The sequence below is a fragment of the Hypomesus nipponensis genome, chromosome 16 (assembly GCF_054491055.1).
Source record: "Hypomesus nipponensis isolate SF chromosome 16, ASM5449105v1, whole genome shotgun sequence".
Taxonomy (NCBI): domain Eukaryota; kingdom Metazoa; phylum Chordata; class Actinopteri; order Osmeriformes; family Osmeridae; genus Hypomesus; species Hypomesus nipponensis.
The window spans coordinates 8,796,237-8,815,865 of record NC_140376.1 but is presented as its reverse complement, the minus strand read 5'-3'; the positions used below and the strand labels follow the sequence as shown (position 1 = coordinate 8,815,865).

The following is a 19,629-nucleotide window of genomic DNA, read 5'->3' as shown; positions in this document are numbered from 1 at the left end:
ATTGATAGCTCGATGCAATGCGGCACCTTTGGAATGAGTTTGATAGCAACCGCCCTGCTTGAGAAGGACACCAGCCAGGAGCAGCTGTCTCTGTTGTTAGAACCCCCCGGAAGGTTCTCTCCAGCTGAGGGACCTGGGAGATGAAATGACTCAAAGGAAGAATGCTCAATACAAACAATTAAATAACCAAAGTCTTTGGCACCAATGTCACAACTCGTGGCAATGAACAAAATAAGAACATACTGTCTGGTGAGATGCTGACGCAAAAATATTGAGAGAGCCTCCAAATGTCTTTTAAAAATGAATCCTTGAAGATTATAGCCTGCAGCTATTACAGCCCCTATTCACGTTTACTGTTTTGCTGAAACACAATAAAACACTAAAAGAACTTAAAATAGAAAATGCCCATCTTTTGTTTGTAAAGGGCCTTTGAATGGACTTTGCTTCAATCTATATAGCTGATAGGTTAAGAGAATGGGTTGAAAAAAAGATCTAATTTCAGCTTGTGTGCCCAGTACAAGCTTTTGCTTCATATCAAAGCTCCATGTAATACTAATGTCCTTGAAACTGAAATGAAAGGACAAATATTACAGACAGTAATATCAAGTTGTACCAAGCTACCAAGACAAATACGCAGATATGAAACCCTCTTAAAATGATTCAAATATATCACGTCACATGCCTAGCTATGTGTGTTTCTGGGGCCTTGGTGCTAGCGGTTAGCTATTAGCCATGGAGAAACCAGAGTGTGAACCAGTGGAGGGGATGGTAAACGATGCTATCTCCTCCGTCATACAATGCTCATGTTCTCTGCTCTTGTCTGGTGCAGCTGCAGGCAGCACAGGTTGGACACGCTTCAAAGAGACACTCGGTGAGGGGGCACTAGTCTTGGAACTACACCTGCTATAGCCCACTCAGTAATGTCTGGTATTACTTTACAAAGTACTGATAAATACGTGATTTATTGGTGCAGGTCTAATAGCATAAGTATACAGCCACATAATCTGCGAATAAGATGGTTGTAGGCTATACTGTGCTACTTTGACATGGCCAGTTTCCCTGAAATCAGAAGTGCAAAAACAAAGAACAATTGTTACAGGAATTCAAATGTATAAATCCCCCTGATTACAGTTCATCTGGCCTCCCCCCCCCCCCCCCCCCCCTCATGCTCCTCCCCTCTCATCTCCTCAAGCCTCAGGATAAGAGAAGCGCCTCTGTTGAACAGTGGCAGGTGCTGCTGTGCTTTTCCCTCATCTACCAATCACCATAGTTTCATATAACCACTGGACAGTGTTCTGAATCCTCAACATTCAAGAAGATTGATATCTGCAAGGTTTGAGGTGAGCAAAGTATTTCTACTGATTTGATGTGAATTTTGTATGTGATACAGGGTTTCATTTACAACCGTATATTTTTATGACTTTATATTGCAGATTTTATTTACTCATTGACAAGATTAAGTTTAGGGTTTTTAAAAGATGATATTATACCATTTCAAAGTTACGTCGTCAAAGGACAATCTGTCTATTTGCGTAGGCCTACATCTCCATGTATACCTGCTCTGTAATATTGTATAATATTCTACGAATTTATTTATATACCGATCTATCGATCTAGCCTATTTAATCTATATACCTCAAAAATTCTGATAATATCCTTAATTTAGTTTAAAGTATCTAATTTTGTCGTATAACTATGTTTCTGAAGACTACTTGGAAGTTTCAAGAAACACCCGAAGTCGAGACAGCTTCTATTTAATTCAAGCCATGGAACAAGATGCACCTGTCACTGGCCCATCAGCTAACCGGGGCTTCAGTATTGCCGACTACGCCGTCTTCGCTGCAATGTTGACAGTTTCAATGGGTATCGGCTTGTCCCAGATGTTAAAAAAGAGGAAAGGAAGCCAAGCCAACGTGGATGACTTCTTTACCGGGGGTCGTAACATGCCAGCGGTGCCCGTGGGGTTGTCTCTGTGTGCCAGCTTCATGTCTGCAGTACAGGTTCTGGGTGTGCCGGCGGAAGCCTCACTTTATGGTTATAAATTCCTCTACATGTGTCTGGGTCAGTCTCTCAACTCGTTCTTGACGGCGTACTTCTTCCTGCCTGTGTTCTACAGACTAGGCATCACTAGCACCAACCAGGTATACATATATTTAAATAATAATTACCATAATTTAATGATAATATTAATAATAACTGTCACGGAACACAATCCGCAACTTTGAAAACGACATAATTAATGTGGTTGAATTCAGTTTTGTGCAACAAAAAAAGATTTCTTTTCGACTTTATGCTTCTTCGTTTTTTCAGTACCTGAAGATGAGATTTGGCAGAGGAATGCAGCTACTGGGCAGCTTTCAGTTCATAGTGGCAACAGTAAGAAAAAAGCTGAAACACATGACAATAAAATGTTTTCATCGGGAAACAGTCAAAAATATCAACGGTATTGCTGATATCGATCAAAAACTATTGTAAAAACTAAAATGCCCTCCGTAATACTTTCTTTCAGCTCTTGTATACAGGGATAGTAATCTATGCCCCTGCCTTGATACTTAACCAAGGTAAGATCTCAGGATTTAGCAAGGAAAAACATTAGTCATGTAATTGAATCATCGGAATGTGGTATAAACTGGTTCTTACTGTATTTCAGCTACAGGGCTTAATATGTGGGTCTCACTCTTTTCCACTGGCCTCATCTGTACCTTCTATACTACACTGGTAAGATTGAATCTTCTCCAGATTTGATATTAGTAGGCAGTATACTGTGTTTTCTGAGATATCTTCAGATAAAGTAAGACAATGCAGTCTCCTCTGTTTTATGATGTGTGCACTAAAAGCCGGACAGGGGCATTGTTAGACATAAAACTCTACTGGGGCCCAGGCCCCTATTCATATCCCTTTTTTATCTTCCAAGCGTGCTGCGCACAATGCACTGCCCGGCTATAGAAACTCCTCTTGCTTAACCCACTATACGTTATACTATATGTTCAGTGACGCGAGTGTGTCACTAAATTAATGTACTGACAAATAAAGTCAATTGTTAAAACTCAAACTTGAGATTTTACTGGGGCACAACAGATTTGTACTGGGGAACGTGCCCCCGTAAAAAGGGTCTAACGACGCCCCTGGCCTAAGAGTAGTCCAGTCTGTTGTGCCTTTGCAGCTGTTTTGTGGCTTGTCCAGTCATGCTAGATGAATCTAAAATACGGAAAGTGAAAGTCTGTGACACCATTTCAAACACAATCTGAGCCAGGCCTTCTGAACCGGTCCTCATCTCCTTCCCATCCTAGGGAGGCATGAAGGCGGTCATATGGACCGATGTGTTCCAGATCTGTGTCATGCTCTCTGGCTTCGTGGCCATCTTTGTCCAAGGAACCATTCTTGTTGGCGGGCCTGCGCGGGTTCTGGAGATTGCCAACAATGGATCACGGATAAACTTTGATGAGTATGCCTTTTTATCAAATGATTGACCTTACAATAAGTGTAACCCTAATGTGAATCTAATTAGCGCCCACTAAACTACCTTGATCATTTGGTTCGGATCATTTCCTTTATCACGTCTGTTGTTTGAATGTTATTGGTCTTAATGTTCCACACTGGGATTATAGGTAGATGAAACTGTATGGAAGCTATTATTGTTGTGGAAAGACCGCTGGTGTCCTTTGCTGCTCACTAATGTTACTTGATGCCTATCCATTGCTGGTTCAATCAGGAAACGCAAGTAGTATTTAACAGGATTATATTGAGAGTGCCGACACATCATCTTCTGTGTTAAAACAAAAATGATTATGAGTATTTGTAACGCACTTCGCATGTCAGTGCATGACACGGATTTATAAATGTTCAAACTCTCATGTTCCTGTTCACCTAAACAGCACTATTATCCAGTGTGGTATAATGTAGGTAACAACTGCTGACCAACATTTCTGAAATGGTTAACCTACTGTACATGTTACCCAATCCCTTAATCAGACATACAGTACAGTAAACTAACACCATATCCTTTATAGTCACTCACATGTGTCTCACAGGAACCCTCATAAAACATGGACAATATCACTCAAGCCTGATCCCTCATAAAACATTCACTGTAAATGTATTGGAATCGGGAAACAGGAAGACAACATCATCTTTGTTGTCATGCCCCTATTGGTTCGATGAGGCTTTTTAATCACTGGACCTTGTTTGATAATCCAATTCCCGGGTGAAATGATAATTCTACTTTGGTTTCTCAGTTTTGATGTGGACCCCAGGAAGAGGTATACCTTCTGGAGCTTCTCAGTGGGTGGTACTCTGCTCTGGTTGTCCATGTATGGGGTGAACCAGGCCCAGGTCCAGCGTTACATTTCCTGCAAAACAGAGAGACAGGCCCGGTGGTGAGTCCTGACCTCTGAACTCCCTGAATTCAACAAGGCCAAGGGGCCTGAGTTTACCGAATAAGCCAGGCTTACTTTCCCAGACATAAGCTTATTCGGTGAACTCCTTTCATGGAACCGGCCTATGGTTTGGTCCGTCATTACACATGATTTCGTTTTTTATTATTTTGACTCTCAGGACAAGAACAGGGTCCTACGTTTTAGTTGACTGAAAAAAAATCTATTTAAAGACTTTGAAAAGCGGATCAAATAAAGGCTTCTGCTATAACCCTTTCATTAATTAAAGCTTCTCCCAAGAACCAAAATCTTTTTCCTGTTGTTTTTATTGGGACAACACAAGGAACATTGTTTTTAACTAAGTAGGTCTTCATATCCAGTATACAGTGTTCCAGATGTATTTGATTTCTCAACGTTGTACAGTCAAGAAAGATCTTTGTCTGGTTGTCATAAGTTACAGTCATAGAAGTAAATGTAACAAATCAAATTTACTGTTGAGCTTCTTCTGGGATCTGTCATTTTTTGGGTTGCTTTGAACAGCCAAGACGGAATTGTTTTCAAAAGTAAAATTCACGGTGACAATGATCATTTGCTCCTGAACTAATACTACATTTGTCATCAGGGCCTTGTTTGTTAATCAGGTGGGTCTTTGTCTGATCGTGGGAAGTGCAGCTACCTGCGGCATCGTCATGTATGCGCTGTATGTAAAGTGCGATCCTTTAAAATCCGGGAAGATTTCAGCTCCCGACCAGGTAATCAGGTCTCCGAGACCCATGCTGACACCACTAACACACGGAAAGGTGTCAGTAAGGATTTCTGGCACCCACATTCAAAGCTAGTCATTTAAAAGTATGACGTTCTGAACTAACTCTCGTGAGACACCATTGACAGGTCACTTAAATTCTCCCTTTCTCTCTTTCGAAGTATATGCCCTACATGGTCCTGGATATTTTTCAAAACTACCCAGGTTTCCCAGGCCTTTTTCTTGCATGTGCATACAGCGGGACTTTGAGGTACTTCTTTGCTCCCCTCCTGGGCACAACAAATCATTCGTTTCGGTCAAATCAGACATGTCTGTTCAGGACATTGACGAGAGCAGGCACATGCTTTCTGTTACAGTACTGCCTCCACAAGCATCAACGCCATGGCGGCGGTGACCATGGAGGATCTGCTGAAGAAACGTCTGGTCGAGCTCTCCCAGAAGAAGCTCATACTGATCTCCAAAGGCTTGTGTGAGTGAACTGTCTGAAATCGTCATCCTTGTCTACGAAGATCTTATCTCGACTATAATCATCCCTTTATTTTGAGGTGCCTTTCAAGCACTCAGGGAAACCTAGATCTACTGATTATACGAAATAATCATCTCCTTCAAACTGTGTTATTCGATGTTGATGCAAAGTGAGAAGGACTTCGATATCCTCTCCAACTCGGCGCGCTTGTGATTCTCTGTTGGTGGTCTGTGGACAGGAAATGTGATTTGTTGAATTCCTGATTTCCAGCGTTCCTGTATGGAGCGGGGTGTATCACTGTGGCTGCCCTTGCCTCGCTGCTGGACTGGGGAGTTCTTCAGGTTCTTGGCCCCCCCCCCCCCTCCCAAATCCATAATTTCTCCATTCCTGTTACAAATGTTTTTCCTTGTTTTTTTGTGTTGCATGATTCGATTGTGTTCATCACTCACATACCCAAAAATCTACACAAAAAAACAACAGTAGTTGGCATTAAAAACTATCAAGAGTTATTATTAAGTAGGTCGGAAAAGTCACTCTCAACTCCACTCCTCCTCATTCCCAGGGCTCCTTCACTATCATGGGGGTAGTCAGTGGTCCACTCCTGGGTGCTTTCATTCTGGGGATGTTTGTACCAGCAACCAACAGGCCGGTGAGTCTGAAGAACCGCTGGCCACTCATGTAACGCACTGAAAACTCCTGACGCCAGATTCAAGACCTTGTGTGAACTGTGGTGGTCAGCTCCTAGGACTGGGAGAAGTTTTTAGTCTTTCCGTGCCATACACTTTTCCCTTGGGGTGGATAGATAGAACTTTCTAGAGGAGTCTTGTTTCATTCCCTCTGTTGTTTCCCCTCAGACATTGTGCAGTGTGTCATCCTAAACACCTTATAAATAATGAGACGCTCATATTTCTGTGACTGAAAATACTATGTTCTACTTGTACCTTGACAGGGGGTGTTTTCTGGAGCGTTTGCAGGATTCTGCCTCTCTCTATGGCTTGCCATAGGCTCTACCATCTACCCCCCCAGTCCGGTCTCTATGGGGCTGTTGCCCACCAGTATAGACTATTGTTTACCCAGCAACAACACACTGTTACAAACGCTGAATGCTAGCTTGGACACGGGGACCTCTTTCTCCAAGCCTATTCTCCCTGTTCGAATTGGGTGAGGAAACTAAGTAGTAGCAAAAACACAGAATGTCCTCATTTCCCTTTTTGTATCTTTTGAAATATGTCAAACGTAGACATATTTGAGTGTTGTAGCCTATACACTGGCCAACATTAATTAAAGTATCAAATATAAGATATAACGTAGATAAACAATCCATGCATGATAAAATGGACCACTATGTAACTTCCTCATGAAAAAAGGTTTGAAGATTCTTATCGAGCCTGCATGTCTTTTTCAATTGGAAGCAAAGTCTGGAGCAGCATGACACCACTAAGATGTTAACGATCTTGGTCTTTTTGTTTCTAATTAGGGGCATACAGGACTTTTATTCCATGTCTTATCTCTACTTTGGCGCCGTGGGCACCAGTTCCACCGTGCTGGTTGGGATCCTGATAAGCTACATCACAGGCAAGACCATTTGTAAACATAATACACTGTAGAAATGATCTGGTTGTACAGCTAGATATTTATATTCCATTCATGTTATTGTTAGGCAAGACCAATTTGTATATATAAAACACTGAAGGAATGATGTGGTTGTGCAACTAGATATTTCTAGTCCATTTATGTTCTTGTTTCAATGGTGTATGCATCTGAGCTCAAACTGTCTTGTGTTTGTAAAAACAGGAGCAACAAAGAGAAACACAATTGGTCCAGGGTTACTGTGGTGGGACCTTCATAAAAAGACCGTGGACAACCGTTCTCATTACACAGTAAGTACAGCAAAGCAAACCTGGAAGTGGGAAAACATGTACATGCATGTCAATTGGATCAACACGCAAGACAGTTTGATATGAACCATCTGAGGTTTGCAAAGTACTTTTTCTGTGTTCTTCATGAGATCAGATCTTTATTGATCCCAGAGCGGCATTTGCACATTAGTCTACGAATGACATAGGGATATCAGTATTCCATAATGTAGAGCAGGTTACTGTGAGAGGGAGATCCTTTTCTTTCTTGATTGGACACGTTTCCCAAAATGCAACTGCCATTTTCTTCCCGTCGTCCCAGGCGGAGCTAGGGACGAATCATTCACAGACCGTGGCACTGACCAGCTTCCACAAAAGGGATGAAAACTCGAGGAATCACCCCCACTCTTTACTCCCAGGAAAATCATAGCACTCTGTGAGGGATCGTTTAAAAAAAAAACTTGATTTATGAATGAAACGTCGAGGGAGATTCTTGTGCTTTTCTTTTGTTGTCCTCATCTGAACATGGGAAATAGTTCATCTCCCGACTCCTGGAGCGTTCGAAATCGCTCATTTGTAAAGGAATTCTTTGTTGAATCGTCACGCTCCTTGCTGCACACCTGTGACTCTCATCTGGGAAGATGATACTCATTTAATCAGTGAACTACTGGATCAAGTTTGGTATATGTCATTTATCTGCCAAAGTTAGGTTTCAGTTTATAAACAGGGTTACTTAAGCAGAACTGCATTGGGATATACATCTAACAATGAATATGAATGTTTGATTTTGCAGTGGAGACTATTTGTTCAGTTAGATAGAATTGTTTTGTTTTTTTTACTCTGTAAATAAAAGTAATGTTCAGATTCCTGCACATTCCATAGCAAACATCTGATCATATGTAACCCCATTAATAAAGAATGTATAAAACCACGATTGTTGTCATGTGATTCATGCACTTTGCAGTTTCATTAGGCATGCTTTATGTAGGCTGACTCAGACCAACAATAACACCTGCTCTGGTATGAATAGACATTTTATTCTCATGCAATGAGACTGAACAAATTATGGAAGGTAACAATTGGAGACAATATGCATGCTCGCTTGGTCATATCCATTTCATTCAATGGCTTGTGTTTTTATTGTTCGACATCACCAAATGTTGTGTTGCCACAGTGCATTTTTTCCCATGAATGATGAAAACATGCGCGCGTAGGCCTTAACTCAAGACGGAAGTTTTTTTCGATGTCAACATATGATGTCTCAACATAGTCCTGCAATTTCAAACCATGTCCCCGCCGTCGGCCTGAGCGAGATGCACTTCCCTTTATCATTTTCAGGCCTTTCTCAATGTCATTCTTGTCAACAGTATTCAATCTTGAGCCACTCTGGGCTTGTTGCTTGTTTAAGCAATGAGGAAGCGATCGGCTTTTGTTGAGGGGCTACTGCCATCACCATTCATCCACGGCCCTGTTGGAATCCTCGTCTGCGACAGCGCAGTCCAGGCGTTGAATTCCAGGAAGAGATAGGTCTCTCTGGTTCAGTTTTTCGAGAAACGAGGAGAGAAGTCGCTTATTTAAATGGTCAGTGAGTGTCCTCTCTTCAACTTGGTCCTTGTTAACGTCTAGCTTTGCGTTTACCTGCGAACTCGCGTCGCCTGTTTCTAGTGGCGCGCCCGGTTCGTCGTAGGACAAACCATTCAAATGTCCGTCGCTCCCTTTAGACTCTTCTTGGCCTCTGCTACCACCACAATCAGCAGCTTCTGACTCCATTTCCACTGACGTTAAAGTAGTCTGCAGTGCCACATTTTCTAGTTCTTTAATTCGTTTGCTTATACGCGCATTTACTGCATCGAGACGTGCATGAATAGGCTCATTTCCAGCCAACTCTGAGCCGTTGTTGGAATCCTCTCCTGCTTGCTCCATAATGGTCCACGTCATGCGCAGTCAGTGCGACGTAAAGCACACTCTTGTGGTTAATGTGGCACATTGCTCCCAGACTAAAAACGTTTTTATTTATTTTAGATTATTTTAAATAATTGTGTGCGTTAATACATTACAGTGTTGTGAATATGCATTTCTAGGTCAAACTATTCTCTGTAAGCAAGTTTAATAAAAATGTAGTACGAAATCTTATTTTCTAGAGAAACGTAATTTATATGCTGCCGTTCCCTCCTGTACGTCATTTTTGTGCGTCACTTACGGAAGGGGGGTGGTGGATGCCCATTCGAATCAACAATACTCTGTTGTCGTTCAGGTACTGCTTATTTTCCTAACGTATGGGGCGACAAAACATGCTTTGAGTGGTTTTTGACATATTTTATTGACAGTGCTCCTCCGTAATCTTCGGACACTTGCCTATCGCCTTCTCAGGCATCGACGTTAGCGAGAACAGCTAGCAGCCAGCTATCTAGCTAGCTTTCGAGCTATTCATTTTTGACACAGTTGTGTTAGCCCCCTTTAAGAGCTAACTGTCAACATGACCCGCTAGACATGTCTAGTGCTCTCTACGAGCCTATTGACCAGATGGCTTGTCCATTTTTGCAGCTAGATAGCTTTCAACAAATAACGTACCTGTACATTTGATTATTTGTACCCACTAGCTGAAGAGTAGCCATTGGAATGCCGAAAAAGTTCCAGGGCGAGAACTCCAAGGCGGCCACTGCCAAGGCCCGCAAGGCAGAGGCTAAAGCGGTGGTAGACGCCCGCAAAAAGCAGGAGTTCGAGGACGCCCTTTGGCAGGAGAACGATAAACATGTGCTCAAGAAAGAGCAGAGAAAGGTGAGCCACATCACGCAGCGCGTCTGTAAAGATTCATGATGTGAAGCTAGTTGACAGAAGTCACAAATCTGACGACGGTTCAGGCACTTCTCCACCTGCATTGAAATAAAAAATGGTTGTCATCTAGTTCGTATCTTACTACACAGTTCTGTGTACCTCTACGCAGGATGACAAGGAAAAAAAACGCCTGGAGGCCTTGGAAAGAAAGAAGGAGAATCAGCGACTCCTGGACGAGGAGAGCGCGAGGATCCGGGGAAGAGCCACCGCCAAGGAGCTTGTGACCGGCAAAGTCACCAGGGCACAGATTGAGGAGACGCTTCGCATCGAACAGCAACAGCTGGAAGAAGAGCCCACACAGAAAGGTTACAGTTTCCACCCCCAGTCTCTCTCTCCAGTCAATAATGTAGGCCACAATGTAGGCTTGTCTCTCTGTCCCGTTTCTCACTGTTCTGTCCCATCTCTCTGACTGCCTTTCTTTCTCTCTTACTCTCTTCCCTTCTGCCTGTCCCACTGTCTGTCCTCTCTCCCTCTCTCCGTCTCTACCTCTCTCCCTCTCCACCTCTTCCTCTCCACCTCTTCCTCTCCCTCTCCACCTCTCCCTCTCCACCTCTCCCTCTCCACCTCTCCCTCTCCACCTCTCCCTCTCCACCTCTCCACCTCTCCCTCTCCACCTCTCCACCTCCACCTTTCCCTCTCCACCTCTCCACCTCTCCCTCTCCCCCTCTCCCCCTCTCCCCCTCTCTCCCTCTCCCCCTCTCTCCCTCTCCCCCTCTCCACCTCTCTCTTTCAAATCCCTGTCTTCCTCCCTCCCTTTTTCGGGCCCTCTATTCCCGTCTGCAGAGAAGAGCCACCTGGAGACTCCCCTGGAAGAGAACGTGAACAGGATCGTCCTGGAGGAAGGAGAAGTGGAGGCCCGAACCATAGAGGATGCCATCTCCGTGCTCAGGTGAGCGCCCGCGCCATTAAGCGGAACATACTACTACTGGTCATGACGATGACACCCTCGATTTGTAATGCGCCTTTCTTGCACTCGAAGCACTACAGAATATTATAATGCTCTTGTCCATGCATTGTGAGGAGTAAGCGTGTGTCATAGGAATCGAGTTGGGATTGCCGCGTGTACGTGCTTCCGTACGGTACAGGCGGTCTTATTATGGTCTGTGGCTTTCCTCCCAGCACAAGCGAGGAGGTGGACCGCCACCCCGAGCGCAGGGTGAAGGCGGCGTACGCCGCATACGAGGAGGCCAACATGCCCCGTCTGAAGATGGAGAACCCCAACATGAGGTTGTCCCAGCTCAAGCAGCAGCTGAAGAAGGAGTGGATGAAGTCCCCGGAGAACCCCCTGAATCAGCATTTCAACACCTACAACAGCAAGTGACCCGGCTCTGGGAAACAAACTGTACCCGGCACACTGGGGGGATATTACTTTTTTGGGAGATGCAACTCGTTTCTCGTTTGTTTTCCCGCCATCATGAAATGCGTCGCCAGCTATCGTCCGTGCCCCAGGCGCGCTCCTCTGCCCACGCTCCCCTGAGAAGACGGGGGGGGTTGGGGGGCCTTCTCCAATCAAGGACTCATGTCTGAAACGATACATTTCCCTTTCATTTGAAAATCGCTGGTTGCAAGCCACTGACTTTTACGTTAGCGTGCCCAATGGCGAGGCCTGCATACAGGGTGAAGTTGTTTTTATTTCTGGCATTTAAATAAAAAATGGGAGGCTGAGGGGTGGCAGACGTGAAAAACAAATTAAAGTAACTTATTTTTCAGTTGAATTACCCATTTGGTTCGATTTATTTTGGATTAGCTTGGCCGTCTTTGTGTTTGACAGCATTGCATGACGGCAGCCTTGACAGTTGGCATTTCCTTGACAGTTCCTTCATGGCTCTCCATCCATTATTTTGCAGAGGCTCTCTTCGGCTGAGGTTTCCGATACATACTCAACATGCTTTTTGCTACAATTACTAACAAGGGTCTCATTAAGTAGTGTGATACTTATAATAATATAATTATAAAGTAATATCAAGGAGTGCTTTACCAGAGTACAGTTAGAATATCACCACTAGTGTAGATGAGGTCCGATCATCTTTTCTGCACAAAGATGGGAGTTTTTTGGGAACGCCGACATATCAGCTGAATTGACGCCCATTTCATTGGTTGTATAGCAGTCTCGATTGGGATATTGAATTGAATCCAAAACCCTGTACCGTAGGCTTGCTGCATTTCAGGAGTTGCTTTTGAGGACCGGCTTGCACCTCGGTACCCAAACTGTTTTCAGGGAACGTAACAAATATTTACTCGTTTATTTACTCGTGCTGCCATTTGACCACGAGTAGACCTGGAACCCCCGTGCATGCCCTGAGGAACTGATTCAAAAGCTGGTCTGCAGCTGAGGATGCTATATCACCAAGTGAATTTATTTGACGCTAGTTCGACTGCGTTTTTCTCGACCATTCAGTCCCAAAACATGATCGAAATGACTGATAGTTGAATGAGTTGAGTGAGGAGTCAGACGCATGATCAGATAAATGGATCGGCTGAATGGAAACAGTGATTCTATTTTCTTTGCTCAATTGTAGGTGCCAGTACTTTGCGGGTCAATGAAATTGTGCCACTTAAAATGATGAAATAATACAAATCATATAAACAATTTATAACCAGTGTGGCTTTTCCGTTTCTGTGAAAAAACGAACACAAACGCAAATAAATTGCATCTTCCAAAGTGTACTCTCGTTAATTCCCTCCCATCTGTTGGCCTATCACTCGGGGCTCAAAGGACAATAAGAATACTTTTACTTTACCCCAAAAGGCATTGGTACATTTATTTGATGGAGCCTGACAATTATTGATCTGACTAGAGACATGTGCTCTGCCATTGTTCTTTAGAAAGGTTTGTTACAGCGCAGCAACATTCAGATGCTGAAACGCTGACCCAGCACCCAGCTGTCTTTGTGGTTGTGCCTGTTGCCAGGAAAGAGAAGAGCAACTACGGTTAACGCAGCATAGATAACAAGGTTAGGGGAAAGGATGAACAGCCCAAATCTACCATTTTGGCCCCTTATTGGGTTCTCGTGCGTTTGAATTTCTTAAGCCTTCAGACGTATAGGACTTCAAACATGATTACTGTGTGTTATTTCGTCTTTTGCTCTGAAGCGGAGGTCCCTTGTAACAAAGTGAAGAAATAAGCATAGAGCATAGGGGTTGCTCTGAAAAAGAGTAATATTCAGGATGCGTCAGATAGTGTCCATAAGATATGGTAAAAAAAACAAAACATGACCTGTTTACCAAAAGAAGAAAAGAAAAAAATGGCAGAAAATAAACCAAGTACATTTTCTGAATATCGAGTCTACACAATGGAAGGCGGCCAGTCGTCCAGTATATCAGAAAGGGATGTGATGTATTTATCACTGTCCTTGCTAGACTCATTCGTTCCCATCCGGAAAGAAAAGACACTTTGTGCCATCCGTCCTTCTGGTGCAGAGAAGATAAGAGGCCCTGTGAAGGCCTTTGAACTGCGTAGCATCAATGACAAGTTTCTCTGACCCCTAATTACGATTCTGAATTAAAAACAGCCCTTCCTCTCTCACACACACACACACACCTCTCAAAGCTTGCGACAATTCCCGTCTATTTATGGACGCTCTTTGAGGCCCACGTATCAGTGAAATGTCCTGGTTTTTTTGTTGCTTTAGATCCCATGTCACATGTTTGTCTGTGTCCCGCAAGGACCTGTTGGTTTTTTTCCCTGGGTCCATTTGCATCTGGGGCTCTTAACAAGCCCAGCAGCTGCCCTTTCTTCACTTTGAATCCTAATGATTACTTTCAAAGGAAAGCGCCCCTACACTACCCCTGTCAAGTGTGGTGACCAGGAGGAGTCTGTCTACTGTTGGAGGACATTCATCTTCACTGTGCCTTCCAACTAGCCAAGACCACCTTTAATTAGTAACCTGCGTCTTCGAAGATTGGAGAGAGAGACAGGAGTGAGAGAAGAGGATGAAGGTAAGATGCGCAGCACAAGTTAGGAGCACTTGCAATCCCATATGAGAGAGTGGAAATATTGCTTATTGTTGATATGATTATTCAGGAATAAATGCGTGGATTTGAATGACTGTTTTTAAAGACAAAATAGTGTCTTTGTTTAACTTCAGTTTTGCAACTGTTTTGACCAAGGGTTACGTTCAATTTTCGTTTAAAACAATGTACATAAAAAAAGCTCAGTTCTGCCCTGATCACTTGAATAATTTGTGACGCACTTAATATTAATTTGTGTATATATTCCCACATTGCTTAAAGTAGTCTCATTTCAGTGGTCGTAATGTATAGTAGCAAATCCATTCAGATTTATTTTGATTATTATTTATGGGTTTAATTAATATAAAAATCCATAGTCTCAGCGCTAATATGCTGATTTCCCTTTAGAGATGGTAACATCAGGGGGGCTCATCTGGTTCTGACAACAGCTTTTGAGTCACACATGGTTCTGTGAGACACAATCACTAAATAGAAAAATCTCAAAACTCAAATATGACATTATTACCATTTCCACCCATTAACATTTGTAATAAGTGTAAAGATCTTGTACATGTACTGGGAACAGTCTCTAATCAAATATCGAATCTATAGAGTCTGGAAAATAGGTTGTTTTGAAAGACAATATCTATTATTATGCGATTTATGAGCCATAGTTTTTTTTCTGCTGTTTTGCAGATTTTTTTTCTGGTGAATGCCCTGTAACCAGTTTTTTTTGTATACCACTGGCAATTACCCGTCAACTTCATCATTGAATATCTAGCGTCGCTAATCTTCTCCTGAGGCCCATCCGCTACACTCGTTGACATAATGAGGCTGGTTCTGGTCAAACCCACCAACGCAACACACCGTCTTGACTCGACTGGAGATAGTCGTCATGACCCTGACCCTGAAAACTGCAACTCAGGGGGGGCATCTTCCACCGGACCATCCGAGGTCACGAGATATCAGTATTCCGGAACAGCCCTCCATCCCCGGGCCTCGACGCGGCAACACGGCGGCAACTTCGCCACAACCGCTGCCTCGCAAGCAACCACAAACGGAGTTCCCCTGCTGCCCGCGTCTTCTCCACAACCGTCGCCGCTCAAGACACGGAGCACCACGCTTTCGCAGTTGAGCAATCGAGACCTGCTTCGTTTCTGCAGTCAGATAGGAAGCACCCCTGATCTTCACCTGGGCTCCGTTCAGTCTGCCGAGCGGCATGGCACGGACATGGGACATCACGGCCAGGTCTGCCGCTGCGACTCTCCTTCTCTCGATATGCTCCAGGATTCGGAGGCCGCTAGTTTTCAGCCTCGTTCAAAGCAGGGCTTCCTCAGGGACTGCTTCAGCGGGTTTTCCAAGAGTGGAGATCTTAGCACTATGAAGCAACCGAGGTCCTTGGTGCCGTCGACCATAAATATTTTCCCTCAAGTCTTGAATCAAGAGGATGACATGAGAGAGATGGTCCATTGCTTCAAGGATAGTTTTGTGTCCCACTGTGAAGGAGAGGGAGGATTAAAAGAGCAACACCAGCAAAAACAAACCAACCATTTGAAACTCAAAGATCATCATCTACCTCCCGTTTCGACCGCAGAAATCCCAGACCATCTTCTCAACATCCCTTTGCATTCAGTCGAATCCAGTGAAGCAAGACGGCACCTGATTCTTTCCCAGCGTCAAGGGCAGCAGCACCCGTCATTAACACCTCAGAAGATGTCAGGTCGAAGTCCACAGAACTGCTGTGTCGGTGACCTGGCCGACCTTTGCGGGAACCAGCCACAATCACTTCAGCAGTATCTACGGCAAGACTCGGATCCCCAACGTGGTTTTCACCTAAACACCTGGACTTTGGATGACAAAAAACAACCCGTCTGCCCCAAGCATCACCAGTTCCCGGCCTATCCTCCATTCACCAGCACCCCTCGTGTAAGGAGGTCGTCTGAGGCCGCCAGCAAACAAGGAAGTATTCATTCTTCAACAAGTAGCTATCGCTGGCAGGAGAATCATTACTGTAATGAGAAGAGGAACAAGCAACCGGATAATCAGGTATGAAACCTAATAAATGCTAATGTAACTTTGTTATGTACAGTGAGCCGCTTTGACAACGTTATTGATGGCCTGCTTTGTGTCCTCGATTGATGACTCTGTCGTCGAAGGCCCTTTAAAGAAGTTCAACAGCAGAAATGTACGTCGTCTCTCTGTTCCTTCTTAACGAGTAAGCGCTCACTGTTACCATGCAGGGCCAAGAAGGGTCTAAGTCGTCCCTCTCCAATTGTTCTCCACCTCCCTTAAACACCTTCCCGACCAGTGGCACCTTCAATGGAGACGCCGGGAGACCTCTGAAGAACCACGGGACTTCCGAGACTCCTTTGGCCGACCCGGCCTTTGAGAGAACGCCCGTCCAGAGTTCCTTTTTAGAGGAGGTCTTTTCGAAAAGCGTCGGGGAGGACTCCAGTAAGGCCTGCAGCAACAGTCTCACCAGGGATGGAGGTGAGGCGCCCCAGAGGAAGACGAAGGACATCGGCTACCGGCTGGGCCAACGCAGGTTACTCTTTGGGAAGCGCAAGCAGCTGAGCGACTACGCGTTGATCTGCGGGATGTTTGGGATCGTTGTCATGGTGACCGAGACGGAATTGTCCTCTGTCGTTTACACCAAGGTAACGGGGAAACCATGTTCGTTGTCGCTATCAGCTGTAGACAAATACGTTTTTTTCCGTTTTAGTTTTTTTTCCTTTCTGTTGAGGTTCCCTGTGTTGTTTATCGTGTTCTCTGCTTGTGCTCTCTGCAGGCATCGACGTACTCCTTTGCGTTGAAATGCCTCATCAGTCTCTCTACTGCTATATTGCTAGGCCTCATTCTGATGTACCATGCCCGGGAAATACAGGTCAGTATACAGGGCCATCCATCCTTCAGGCATTTTAGTAGAACTACACAGCACAGACATACTATGTCACGGCCATTTCATGTCTCCTACCACCGTGGTAATGTTGGTTTGAATATCCCTGTTCTCCACCTGTCTTCTCCCTCCTAATAACCAGCTGTTCATGGTAGACAATGGAGCGGATGATTGGAGGATAGCCATGACCTATGAGCGGATTTTCCTGCTCATTCTGGAGCTCCTGGTCTGTGCCGTCCACCCCATCCCCGGCCAGTACGCGTTTGCCTGGACGACGCGGCTGCCCTTCGCCAACCCCCCCTCCGCGGCCAAGGCCGACATCGACATCGTCCTCTCCATCCCCATGTTCCTGCGCCTCTATCTGATCGGCCGAGTCATGCTGCTGCACAGCAAGTTGTTCAGCGACGCGTCCTCGCGGAGCATCGGAGCCCTGAACAAGATTAGCTTCGACACGCGCTTCGTCATGAAGACTCTGATGACCATCTGCCCCGGCACTGTGCTTCTGGTGTTCAGCGTGTCTTGCTGGGTCATCGCCGCGTGGACCGTCCGCGTGTGCGAGAGGTACATCGCAGGCCCGACGTGTACCCCCAACGCGTCGCTCCTCCGTTTCCTTCCCCTCTCGTGAGGGTTATCATAACCGAGTCCTTTAGAACTTCCAAACATGCTTTTGTCACTGTTCAAATTCCTCTAAAAGTAACATGTTTCAACTTTGATCTCTCAAGATGTATTTGGTCCATAGGGATCGCCGGTGATGACCTTTGACCCTTGGTGCATTTCCTGTACGTCCTTAGGTATCATGACGCTCAGGGGGTGACCAGTAACTTCCTGGGAGCCATGTGGCTCATCTCCATAACCTTCCTCTCCATTGGCTACGGAGATATGGTCCCTCACACGTATTGTGGGAAAGGAGTATGTCTACTGACAGGTATCATGGTGAGAGTTCCTTTTTTATCATAGTAACTAAATAAATACGAGATAGGGACAGTATTGAAACTTGTTCGATGTCTCGCGTTCTGTTCCTCTTGGTTCGAGTTGAATTGGAGCCCCATTTCTTGTATTTCTCGTCAGCATCATTGAGTATGTTTGAACACGTTCCAGGGTTTTTGTCCCGGTGAACTAGGAATGTTCATTACTTACACTGTCTGTAGGGCGCTGGCTGCACTGCGTTGGTGGTCGCCGTGGTTGCGAGAAAGTCTGAGTTAACCCGGGCCGAGAAGCACGTTCACAATTTCATGATGGACACACAGCTTTATAAACGGGTGAGTGGAAAACATATCAAACGGTGTGGGCTGCTGTTTTTTGTTGTTGTTTTTTTTGGTACTGTCACTGTCACGTACGTCTTCCGCTTGTTACCATGGCAAATGTCCACAGGTGAAAAACACAGCAGCTAATGTCCTCAGGGAGACGTGGCTCATCTACAAACACACCAAGCTGGTCCCGAAGATCGACCATGCAAAGGTTCGCAAACACCAACGCAAGTTTCTGCAAGCTATTCACCAGTAAGTATTTATCTACAACCTACAAGCGCCCGTAGAACATAATCCATATTGTGTACAGCACTATACACACCCGCGCCATGTCTAAAAGGACTTCACTTCCTCCAAGGCTACGCAGAATTAAAATGGAGCAGAGGAAACTAATGGACCAGGCCAACACGCTTGTTGATTTGGCAAAGGTAGAAACTTGAACCCTTCATCATTCACTTCCTCTCCCTTGTCATCCTCACCCCTGTCATCATAATCCTCCTCGTCATCATTCTCACATATGGTACCCCCATGGTGTCACTGACCACGGCTGGTTCTCCCCCCCATGTTGCTCCGCAGACTCAGAGCATGATGTATGACTTGGTCTCAGATCTCCAGCGGCGCAGCGAGGAGATGGACAGGCGGATGGAAACCCTGGAGGGTAAACTCGACGCAATCCTCCTCAGCCTGCAAGCCCTACCGAGCATGCTCTCTCAGGCGATGACTCGGCAGCAAGCGGACTTCCTGGATGGCCTGCTCCACCGCGTGCGGGCAGCATCGTTAGTCTCCGCTCCTCTTCCTGACCAGCCGTGCCCGTCCTCCGTGACGTCGGAAATCTTATTGCACAGTGGATCGCCTGCTGACATTCCTGAAATCTGAATGGATCAATTCAATGTTTATTTGTGATATTCGTGTCATTATCCGAGAGTTTCTACTTTAACTCAAGTATCTGTAAGATCTTTTGGGACTTTAATTTCCCACAGGAAGAGCATAATAATTGTCCACCAGATGGCGCTATTAACTTTTGTTTGACGCTACATTGACAATTAAATGGACAACATTAGAGGATTAAAACAACTTTAACTGATCTCAAAGTGTTTTGGTCTATTTCAAGGTCTATTGTTTGAATTTATTGTTACTTACATAGAGAATCCGGGACAATGTAGTTGCATTTAATTAATGTTTCTTACTCCGTTATTTTTTTTATTAACCTGTATTTATTGAACCCCCATCTCCTATCGGTTA

General features: G+C 44.8%; 3 protein-coding genes across 4 annotated transcripts; all 3 read left to right on the top strand.

Annotated features, from left to right (window-relative positions):
* Positions 1 to 1,265: 1,265 nt before the first annotated feature.
* On the top strand, positions 1,266 to 8,389 carry slc5a5 (solute carrier family 5 member 5). The gene is made up of 16 exons (XM_084676414.1): positions 1,266 to 1,340; positions 1,708 to 2,141; positions 2,311 to 2,376; positions 2,510 to 2,561; positions 2,651 to 2,718; positions 3,291 to 3,445; positions 4,236 to 4,376; positions 4,996 to 5,125; positions 5,298 to 5,386; positions 5,493 to 5,605; positions 5,873 to 5,943; positions 6,165 to 6,251; positions 6,552 to 6,763; positions 7,080 to 7,177; positions 7,397 to 7,482; positions 7,781 to 8,389. The coding sequence occupies exons 2-16, from the start codon at positions 1,767 to 1,769 to the stop codon at positions 7,886 to 7,888; spliced, it is 1,851 nt and encodes a 616-aa protein (XP_084532540.1). The 5' UTR covers positions 1,266 to 1,340; positions 1,708 to 1,766; the 3' UTR covers positions 7,889 to 8,389.
* Positions 8,390 to 9,622: 1,233 nt separating this feature from the next.
* On the top strand, positions 9,623 to 12,008 carry ccdc124 (coiled-coil domain containing 124). The gene is made up of 5 exons (XM_084676413.1): positions 9,623 to 9,712; positions 10,059 to 10,236; positions 10,403 to 10,598; positions 11,077 to 11,182; positions 11,413 to 12,008. The coding sequence occupies exons 2-5, from the start codon at positions 10,078 to 10,080 to the stop codon at positions 11,612 to 11,614; spliced, it is 663 nt and encodes a 220-aa protein (XP_084532539.1). The 5' UTR covers positions 9,623 to 9,712; positions 10,059 to 10,077; the 3' UTR covers positions 11,615 to 12,008.
* Positions 12,009 to 12,154: 146 nt separating this feature from the next.
* On the top strand, positions 12,155 to 19,472 carry LOC146254706 (uncharacterized). Of its 2 annotated transcripts, XM_084676410.1 has the most exons (10): positions 12,155 to 14,232; positions 14,941 to 16,290; positions 16,485 to 16,901; positions 17,033 to 17,128; positions 17,283 to 17,701; positions 17,932 to 18,073; positions 18,289 to 18,399; positions 18,512 to 18,639; positions 18,746 to 18,815; positions 18,964 to 19,472. In XM_084676410.1, exons 2-10 carry the CDS (start codon positions 15,073 to 15,075, stop codon positions 19,261 to 19,263), a joined length of 2,901 nt encoding a protein of 966 aa, XP_084532536.1. In that variant the 5' UTR covers positions 12,155 to 14,232; positions 14,941 to 15,072; the 3' UTR covers positions 19,264 to 19,472. The 2 variants fall into 2 exon arrangements, 1 of the variants encoding a protein (XP_084532536.1); XR_014731536.1 differs by lacking the exons at positions 18,746 to 18,815; positions 18,964 to 19,472 and having other exon boundaries at positions 17,932 to 18,065; positions 18,512 to 18,638.
* Positions 19,473 to 19,629: the final 157 nt, after the last annotated feature.